This window comes from Mycetomoellerius zeteki, unplaced genomic scaffold (genome assembly GCF_001594055.1).
Source record: "Mycetomoellerius zeteki isolate Tzet28-1 unplaced genomic scaffold, Tzet1.0 scaffold95, whole genome shotgun sequence".
In the NCBI taxonomy this organism is placed as follows: domain Eukaryota; kingdom Metazoa; phylum Arthropoda; class Insecta; order Hymenoptera; family Formicidae; genus Mycetomoellerius; species Mycetomoellerius zeteki.
The window spans coordinates 593,347-604,335 of NW_017257990.1; the positions used below are offsets into that span (position 1 = coordinate 593,347).

General features: G+C 31.2%; 1 protein-coding gene across 1 annotated transcript in view; it reads left to right on the forward strand.

Annotated features, from left to right (window-relative positions):
• daw (activin beta chain dawdle) overlaps positions 1 to 10,989 on the forward strand; it is a 20,462-nt gene that overhangs the window by 1,393 nt on the left and 8,080 nt on the right. Inside the window, exons 2-3 of the mRNA XM_018460536.1 lie at positions 7,677 to 7,937; positions 8,532 to 8,914. Of these exons, the coding sequence (XP_018316038.1) occupies positions 7,677 to 7,937; positions 8,532 to 8,914 (644 nt within the window). The remainder of the gene's footprint in view (positions 1 to 7,676; positions 7,938 to 8,531; positions 8,915 to 10,989) is intronic.

The window sequence follows — 10,989 nt, forward strand, 5'->3', positions numbered from 1 at the left end:
TATGTATATAATATATATTATATACATACAGAAAGAAAAATGTTTCGATTAAGTTGAAAAAAAACACAACAAAATGGTATTTCTGATGAGATCAAACAGAAAATTTTTATCATAACCAGGAATTCTGTTTGATCAAAATGTTATTCTTTAAATCTTTTTGTTGATTTATTCAAAACATTTCTTTCAGTATATATAATTTTTATCTTCGAATAAATTATACTTGAATAAATTTTCAAAAATTTTAATATCTCTCTTTTAAAAAATATAAAAATACAAAATCTATTAAAAGAATTTTTAACGTAACTGGATCAAATTACTATCTCAATAATACAATCTACCGACAAATTCAAATACTCGGACACTAAGGCCCGTATTCATAGTCAGGCTTTAAATTTAAGGCTTCCTTAAATTTATCTTCAGATGCTCTACGAATTATTTTATTGGTTACTGAGCATCTAAAGATAAATTTAAGGAAGCCTTAAGTATAAGGTCTAACTATGAATACGGACATAAAGCTGCATCATATGAGAAAAATGCATATAATACTCGCGAATGATTGTATATGTTTCAATAAAATATAAATGTTTTTGCTCGAAATTGTTAAAACAATTAAATTTTAAAAAATCAGGAACAACGAAGGTAAGATCAAAAACATTAATTTATTATGACAACTTTTAAAATTTTTTCAAAATCGCTTAAAATATAAATTGTAAAGTTTTATTACAGTTTTTAAGTTGGGGAATTTGGGGGGATTATTAATATTTTCAGATTTGATTGCGTTGAAAGTCCGACAACCATATCGGCACGCAATTATCATTTCTGAAATTAATTCATTTAAATGAATTTACAATAGTTCAACATCTTAACGTTCTGACCGTTATGGCGCTTCTTAATTTAAAATTATTATGTTTAACATTAGCGGTCTTTCAATCTTATTATTATAAATTGTAAACTTGTGAAAAAAATTTGACAATATTTTTCGTCTATATATAATTACATGTAAATTTTATCATAAAAATATTCAATCAGATGTAGACTACTAATGAACGGTTATTTATATTCACGTACGATGCGTAGACGGAGAAAATGGGAAGGACGAATAGCAATAACAAGAGAGAAATACATATCATTCGCAAATATTGTATATATCTTTCTCATATATGATGCAGCCCTAGTCTCCGAGTGTGAAACACACTCGAATGTGAAACAAAATCTCTGAACATCGAGCATGCACAAGTTTTTTCGATGGAGCGCAAGCTGAAATCCGCATATGAACTATTGTGCCAGAAACGTATCCGAGTAAGTACGCAAGTACACGAAATTTATGACAGATTAGAAGAACGTGTAATCCGTAAGTGTAAACCGTCAATGTAATATGTAATTTTGTAAAATCAGAAAAGTGTAAATAACTTTTTTTAAATAATTGCTACTACCAATGGGCAATTACTAACTCATAGAAAACTAAATTTCAATTTTCTCACACATAAAGCATCTTAGTCAATATATTGTAATATTTCCGATAATTTGTAATATCATTTAGTATCCGATTTTACATTCACGTATATCCTGCATATTCATACGCAAAACTGAGCGTCTCGCATCGAGAACATCTCTTCGAGAAGCTTGTTTCTTTCTCTTTACTGTCGACTGACCGTTCCTCTCGACAACCCCTTCTTGATTAGCCAGACGAGAAACACCGACGAGGATATGAATATTGCGTAATTGCAAGGCTCCCTCGAAATAAACGAGAACCGGTAACAATGACGCCGTTTCTCTCTCTCTCTCTCTCTCTCTCTCTCTCTCTCTCTCTCTCGACACTTCTGGAATAGAGGTACCACTACCGGCTGGGACCATGAATTTCAAATTTTCCGCGGCGATGCAAATACGGAAGGCGCGCGGACGGCGCGCGTATGAATCCCGACGGTGCGGCGGAAATTTATTTCGAATTACAACGCCGAATCACGGTTCCATTTTAATCGCCTGTGTGAATCATTTTCGACGTGCTTGACGAATTTCTTAAAATCACGAAGAAAAATCTTTCTCTTGGAAAATTCGCCCCGTTCGCGAAGTTACTTCGAGCCCTGTCACTCCAAAAAGTTCTATCGAAAGCGTGAGAAAATGAAGAAGTAACGGATAATGAAAATTAAGCAAACGTATAAAATTGATAAAATTATTCATTTAAATCTTTATCCCTTGTAGGATAACTTAAAATAACTAAGATGACATATGTATGTACACTCAGAGAAAAAGACACGGTGTCAAATATATAAAGGTGATAACTATACAAGTTTTATATTCAGAATTAACACAATTCAATAAATTATTTTATTCAACTATATACGTTATTTCTATATATAAAACTCGTATAATAGTCACTTTTACAGAGCTCTTATTTTTTTTCTAAGTATAAGCCGAGACAAAAAAAAGAATTTATTAAGGTTCTTTGTTACTCATAATAATTGTAGCTCAGATCTCACTGTAATTCTGATTATCCGCTTCGGCTTATCTGACTGCTGATACGGCCAAACAGTCTTATACCGGATCCATACGAGCCCTAATCATTTATTAACATACGAGGAATCGTTGTTTCCTCGCAAGAAAAAACACTAACAGTAGTATCTATTGATATGAAACGTTCGAACATCCGTAAACATGAAATCAAACTTTTCCTGCTATTTCCGGAACATTCGCTTACATACATATATAAGATAGAAGCACGTAGAAACTCTAAGATAGTATACGTCACGTAAAAGTTTTTTGCGCTTGAAACCAGCTGTTACCATTTCGGCATTCTACCGCGTCATGCAACTTTATTCGCAACGAAGCCATGCATAATTTACGAATACTTAATTTCTTGCCAGCGACGGAATGTAAGAATACGATAATATAATCGTATCGTTCATCGGTTGCACGAATATGCTGAATATTATTACCCCAAATTTTTTCACACCTCTTTTTACAATGTTTTCCGTACACGCGATTGTGACTCTGCATTTAACAAAATCGATCGTACTCCTTTCTTATGTTAGTAATAATTCTCACCATACGCCTTTTTCCTTTATACAAAGTATTACTTTGTCTTTTACTAATTATTCTTAACTTTACATAATTATAAAATATTGTAAATTTTCAGTTCTCTATCAATTTTTAACAGCAACTTATTAATTGTATAATATAAAGAATTCGGAAGAATAGTTACCTGAATTTGTGAAAGTTTTTTTTTTTTTAAACATTTCAACTGCGCTTGTTTTAAAAAGCAACCATGATCTCTCTCTCTCTCTCTCTCTCTCCCCCCTCTCTAGAATATCGCTTTTCATTGCTCTGTCGGAGTAATTCTCTATTCTCGAGATTCTTCAAAGAAATCGCAAAAATTTCGAACTCAATTTGTGATTTTTCTATTCGCTGATATTCTATGTGAACTCTTGTTTCATGAACCTTCACTCCGCATGAACTCACGTATTCACCAAGGATTCGAACTAGGTCAGAATGCAAAAACCAACCAACTACAGTCGAGCATTCCCCTCTCAGGGTCTTCGACTAAGAGGGGAATACTCGACTGTAGTTGGTTAGTTCTTGCATTCTGACCCGGTTCGAACCCTCGGTGGAAACTTGTCAGTATTGAACTTAAAAAACATCATGTTTAATTCTTCACGCGCGCGACAGATATGATGTTGTCGTAGTTCGCACTGGAGCAAATTATTATCCAACGATATGATTCATCTATTTTGTATCTTTCTATGATGTGACAGGCCGATCCGACATGATCCAAAATATTTGCTTTTTATCTAATTTCGGTACAAAACTATACCATGCATACATCATACAAGCTCACACACAAGTATAAATAGCAAATCGGGATTTCGTCATATTGGAACATTTATTTGACTTAGTTAACTCGCAGCGATTCGGTGCGAAAACTGCAGATTACGGCGGTGCGATTGAGGTCAATGAACCGGAAATGTTCATTGCGTTGTTGAATCTGTGCCGCGACATCGATAAGTAATGCACGCTCGAGAATGTCCTGAAGGTATACTGTGAAATTCGTTCCAAAAATATCCGAAGATCTCGGAACGACTCTACTCTAATATAACCCGGAAATCGGATTTCTGAATGAAAATCTTATGAACTTTGAGAATACGCAAGATAGAATCTGGCTTCGATAGAATTCAATAATGAGGTCAGCGAGACCCAATATGATGTGCAGCGATTACATCACCTGTATAAATTATCAAGTGAAATAATTAGTCTCAGAAGAAATTATGTCATGTGATATAAAAAGTGCTATTATCTGCCTATGATATATTATATCACAACTATAACATTTTGTATTTAATGGCTGCGTTCAGCAGAGAAAACTAATCAGTTAATAACAGAATAAATTAAAATTATAGTCGTTATTTTTGGGGACAACTATAACTATATATGTATATATATATGTACCTTTTTATATATAGAACTATAAATATAATTGTTATTACTAACATTATACTCGGGGTTCTTAAAAGTTACTTTCTCGTTACTGTGTCGTTACTTTTTATAATAAACAATTTGATAATGACGTTGCAATTTTTTATGACAGTAACGCTAACTAAATGCTAAGGTTGTGCTATAAGGCTAGAAAAGTCACTTTGAAAAGCAACTTGTCATCATTATAAGTTACTCACTGAAAAAACTAAAAGTAACGGGTATATATAACAAAGTAACGAAATAGTAACGAAATCATAACTTTCAAATTTCATTATTCATTACTAGAAATTGTAACTTAATTACCATTACCGTTACTTATTAAGAAAGGTAATTACGTAAAAAAAAAGTGACGAAAAAGTTAACTTCGTTACTTTTTTATGTAACTTATACAATCAGGATTATACTAGTAATAACTATAAAAATAAAGCTTCTAATTATAATTATTTACCATGTTATTATAGCCACAAATGCTAAAATTTCATTACGTAAATAAGTACAAATGAATAAGTACAAACTTGCAAGTATAGGTACTTATTCGTTCGTACTTATTCATGAAATGGAATAAATATAGTACTATAAAAAAAGTTTTATTTTTCGATATGGATGCAATGTACACACGTACATTAAACGGATGAGAAAAACGCGAGAAAAATTATACACCGAGAAAAATACAGTGCACATGTGGATACACTGTCGCTGACGTTTAGCACGTATTGTGCAACGATATAGATTCACTCTGACGCCTGACGTTGCATAATCCTAGCTATAAATCATACGGAAGTGGCGATCAATCGGACATGCTGATCACCCAAGAATCCGTCCGGAAATCATTTCGACGCGCTTGATAGTGTGCATTATATCACGGATTGCTCCAATCATCGATGCGTGCACGTTGGCAAAGCGTGTAGAGCACGACTTTTCATATCGATTTGTTATGAACGGATACAGATGACTTTGATTAAAATTTGTCATAAAACATTCCATAAAACAGTATCGATAATACTGCAAAACAACTTGAAATTTTTCATAAGCTAATTTGAAACATTTAAAATCTTATTTTACATTACAAAACCTTCTTTGATACATGTTGAGGAAATGGTATAATAATTGTAAATTAGAAAATATATGTAGTGAAAGTCATGAATTACAGCTTTGTATATAAAGCATTCTCAAAAATTGACGTAAATGTTTTAAGTCTTAACTAAAAATAAACTAAAAATAGTTTTATTAAAAATAATATTTATTTCTAAAACAATTTTAATATTTTATTAACCCTCTTTTGATTTTATTATCGATTTATCTAAGAAAATAAAATTAATTGAGGGTGTTTTGTACTTATGGCGAAGGCTGTAGAATTGTATGTCTTTCCACAATAATTTCTTGCAATAATGAATTTTTTTCTTTTGGACGAAGATGATTCTATCATCGATATTTCTGTTTAATCTTATGCTTGCATATCGTACGTGCCGCAGAAATAACTTTTGCCGCACTTTGTCGCAGTTACGAGAACCTTTTAGAGCGCATTTTTCCAGATAATTGTGGTTCCATTTGAGGCTTACTTCTAGTATCGCCGTAAATTGCCGATTGTACGTGGCCAAAGGCGCACTCTCAAAAGTCTCGAATAACTGAGTCTTCGGTGCCATTCGGTGCCTTCATTGGTATTATAGTTTATAATGAAATAGCCATAAATATGCGTTCGTCATAGAGAAAGGGCAACTGGATAGCCATATACTCAATTCAAACAAAAAATACTACACTCTAAATTTCTTGGAGTGAAATCTCACTCCTAAAGAGTGAAAATATAACCACCTTTGAAAAAAAAAGTGAAATATTTTCAAATTTCGAACCAATTGCTATGCAAAAAGAAAATAAATGAAAGATACATCTCGGCACAGTTTTCAATTCTGTATAAAAATTCAGTAACTTTATTCTCTTGGACGAGTTATTTATACGTATAAAAATTTTTTACAGAAAGAACAAATAACGCCACAACTTATTATATGTATCATAAAGTCTTAATAAGAACAATAAATAAATGAAATGATCAACTAAGAAATTATAGTAATACTAATCGTTTATAGTAAATGGTTAATACTACTATATTTTCTTAGTTTATATAACTTATTTATTGTTTTTATTATAGCACATAGTTGATGCGCTAATTTGTTAATTCTTCAAACTATTTGCTGATACATTTTTTCTGAATAGATATAAGATATAATTATACATAAAAGATCGAATTATTAATGTGAGAATACGATTTACTATAAGCATATAGTTCCTAATTATGCTTTGAATTATGTGTTTGTTACCACAATATTTTATAGGAGATACAATTTACGAGTATTAATATGAAATTTCCGTTCATTAACGAGATAACTACACGTGTATGCAATATATTATAGTTACATAAATGCATGTCATAGTTGTGATGATCATAATTTAATGATGAAGTAGCTATAATTAAAACAACTATAAATATATAGTTGTCTCCAAAAATGACTATAAATTATAGTAATTAAATTATTGTAATTCCAACCACTTTTCTCTCAGTGTATTTTTGTGCAAAAGACAAGAATTTCTTTGAATTAAAATTAAAATGTATATCTTTAATCAAAAGATTCAACAATTTCCATTTGTTGTTAATAACTATCGACTATCATTTATTCATATAGATTTCTAAATAAATGTAATCGAAATTTTTTGTAAGTCATATTTAATTATATTCTATGTTTGAAATGTATAAATATCTTGAATTTTATACAGAAAGAACAATTTGGCTGAAATTATTTAAAAATTTATATATTCAAATATTTATATAATATTTTAAATATTTATATAATCAAATACTGAAGTAATTTTATTGGATCATCAAAATAATTACTGAGGAATCTCAAGCATAATGAGATTTTGAATACAAAATAATTTGGCATTCTAGTAACAATTAACTAGTTATTATTAAGTTATTATTAACAACCAATAGTAACCACAGCATCCTGCATGTATAATTATTCTGATGGTCCAACAAAATTATTTTCAGATCTGTATTTAGCTAAATTTTTATTTTAACAAAATCGGTTTTTTTTTTCAATCAAAAAATTTGGCAAGAAAAATTAATTTCTCATTTATAATCAAATTTCGATAAAATCATACAATCAAACAATTGTGTTACACTCTCTCAAAAAAAAAAAACGATCGAATGATTACAGGTATAGCCGATTCGACGAAATACCATCAGAGCTCGAATCACATAACAGGATTCAATCCAGCGGTCTGTTTCACGTTTTACTTGCCGAACGAGATGCTGTACGTCGACGTGACCTCGGCAGAGCTTTGGTTCTACAAGGAACAAGTCGAAAATGTCGATGAGCTCAAGCAGACATTCGTGCTATCTGAACTCGATCACTGGGACCAGGGCGGCAGATTCGAAAAGAACACCTTTATGGCAATCTTTGAAACCGATATCAAAGGTGGATAAATGACAGATGGAATCTCTCTCTCTCTCTCTTTCTCTCCCCTCCCCTTCTGCAATGTTTATTCACATATTTGTCAGAAATGAATTCATACCATAATAGATATCTTCCACCGTGAAATTTCGTTACTCCGTTGCATTGCATGCACTTTGCCTTTTACCGAAAATTCGAAACAAATGCTAAAAGATTATTTTCTCATATCGCAATATCCCGAACGATTTCTAATAATATCGTTTAATACCTATCAATATAAAATGTGACTAAAAATCGATTGCTGAACGTTTAAATTAAAATTTAACAAGAAAATTTACATATTAAAAAATATCGAAAATTATGACGATAAATTCGAAGATTTTTATTTTCCTTAAAAATTTTTAATTCTACATATAGTAAAGAAATGCAGTAGAATGGAATGTATAGGTATACAAAAAAAATACATACAAAAATTAGAGTGGACAAATACTTTTAAGCGGTAGTGTATATACTGTCTGGAATAAATCATATTTTCTGTAAACTTTCATGAAATTTTATGGCTTCTCTGGTGCGGCATGCGACACTGCACATAAAAAAATCGTCATTTTTTTCTTTCAGAGGGTTGGGTAAAGACAGACATAAAGTTTATGGTGAAGAAATGGATAGGTCGACATCGATTGAACCACTCCATCCAGATAGCCTGCACAACCTGTTCGACCGACCATGATAAAGCGCCTGTGTCCATCGAACAGACTCTAAAGCCATTTCTAGTAATCCACACAGAGCCATTGCCGCAGCGGAACAGGCCCAAGAGGCATTCGAATTGCCTACCCGAGATGACGGAGTGCTGTCGGGACGAGCTCTTCATTGATTTCAAAGATATAGGCTGGAGCGACTGGATCTTACACCCTACCGGATATCACGCGTATTTCTGCCGAGGATCCTGCTCCACGGCGTCATCTTTAACCATCAGCGGTTCCCAATACAACAACATTATCATGGTGAGCGTAATACAACTCTCGCACTCTTACATCATTGGTGTTCGATACAATAGCCTATTGTCAATAGGTCAATACTTTTTAGTTAAACTTCTAGCACTTTAGTTAAACTTCTAGATTCATCTTTTTCTTTTCACGTTGGAGAGAAAAAGAGAAAAACATAAACTGGGCACAAGAAGTTAAGAACAGAACAGACCTTGGATCTAACAATTAGTCATCAATAACTCTAGTTTGATCTAGTTCGAGATAATTAAGAAGACTTTTTCTTCTTACGAGCAATATCAATGACAGTAATAATATTAACATATGAAAGCTAGCGTTATAATTTATAGTATACATTTCAATTTGTATGATTAATTATATTCACACATTATATTAACGTGTTAAAAGCTAGCATTATTAAGAGACTTAGTTAACATTTAATATAAGTTATAATTTGTAATATAAATTTAAACCTTTTAACTGCATCAATTTTTTAAATTAGATCCTCCTTACGAAAATATTTCACCGCTTTTACACCTCATATGGTGAGCGTGGACCATTTTCAGTTCGTTCTATTATTTTAATGCCCATTTCTGACACTCTCAAGCACTCACATTCTCTTGCAAAGGAATATGACGAGTACGTGCAAGAGAGTATTTTTAAGTAGATTGCCTATTTTCAATATTCCTTTTTCAGCTAATGAGTGACAACACGTTAATACGTTCCTCTTTTATTCAGTTTTGTTTAATCAAAACTGAATAAAAAGATCAAAACAAGTTATAGACTCGTACATTTATTTATCGTTTATTAATTGCCATATCAATTTCAAATTAAGCGATCAAAAAAATACACTAATATTTCTAGGCATTATTTGTTAATTTTTCATGAGCCGTTTATTCATAATCTTTATAGGATGCAGGAAAAAATGTAAGGGTTTTAAGAAGCTCCTTTTTAAATTATAAAAATTAAATATTTTTTATTTTTTATTTTATTTATAGTGGTAGACGGTTAAAACTCTTTTTGGTATGATATATTTATTTTAAATTTAATAAACAATACTTGATAAATTAAGTTCTCAATAATATATATCATAGTTACCTAATATCATTTCTTATTACCACATATATGTATATATATATATGTATATATATCTCAGCGCTATCGATATCCGCTTCCTTCATCGACTCACATTACATCCTAGCCATCTGACATAATCGCTCTTAACAATAAAATCTTACAGCAACTACAATTAGTTGCTGCAATAAATTAACCGTTTTCACGTTAAAACAGACTAAAAACAATGAAATATTGTCTCTGAATTCTTTATAATAATTATCTACTTATTATATATATATATGAATCTAAAAATATCTTCTTCTATTCATTCCATAATATTTTTAATCTATCTTATTTTTCAATGTCATTATTTATTTTCTCTCGTTATCGCCAAAGATGCTCATATCAACAACCTATACTCTTTATAATTATTATAGAATTTATTATCGGAGTTATTATTGGAGTTATAGCTAATTCTTATCATTATATATTGCTCGCCCCATCCCATCCACATTGTTACAACAAAATTAATGTACTCGTTGACTGAAAGGGATAAGATTATAAAAAAATATTATCTACACCTAAAATATCGCCCGACAATCTTATCTTGCTCTTGTCAGTTCGCACGAAGCGCGAATGCGTAACAATCGATTATCATACTGCTGAAGAAATGTGTCGCCAGTGTGATTTATATCCGTTCTTTCTTTGCGAGTACGAGGAGAACGCTGACGCCACATCTTTCTCTTGCTATTTTGAGAATCGCATATTGTTTTACGCGCTTCTTTGTGGTTTTACCAATAATCGTATCATATTGCGTAAAAGGTATTACCAATAGTAAATTTCAACTAGCAATAGTCAAATCTCGAAAGTCAGCGAAAACCATCTCGTTCTGTTAAGAATGACTTCATTTCATTCGAAAAATTTATCAACTATTGTTATCTTAAATAATTAAAATATCATAAATTATATAAGAATTATAATTATTAATAATTATATATTAATATAGATATTATAAATTAATGTATATATTAATTATGTAT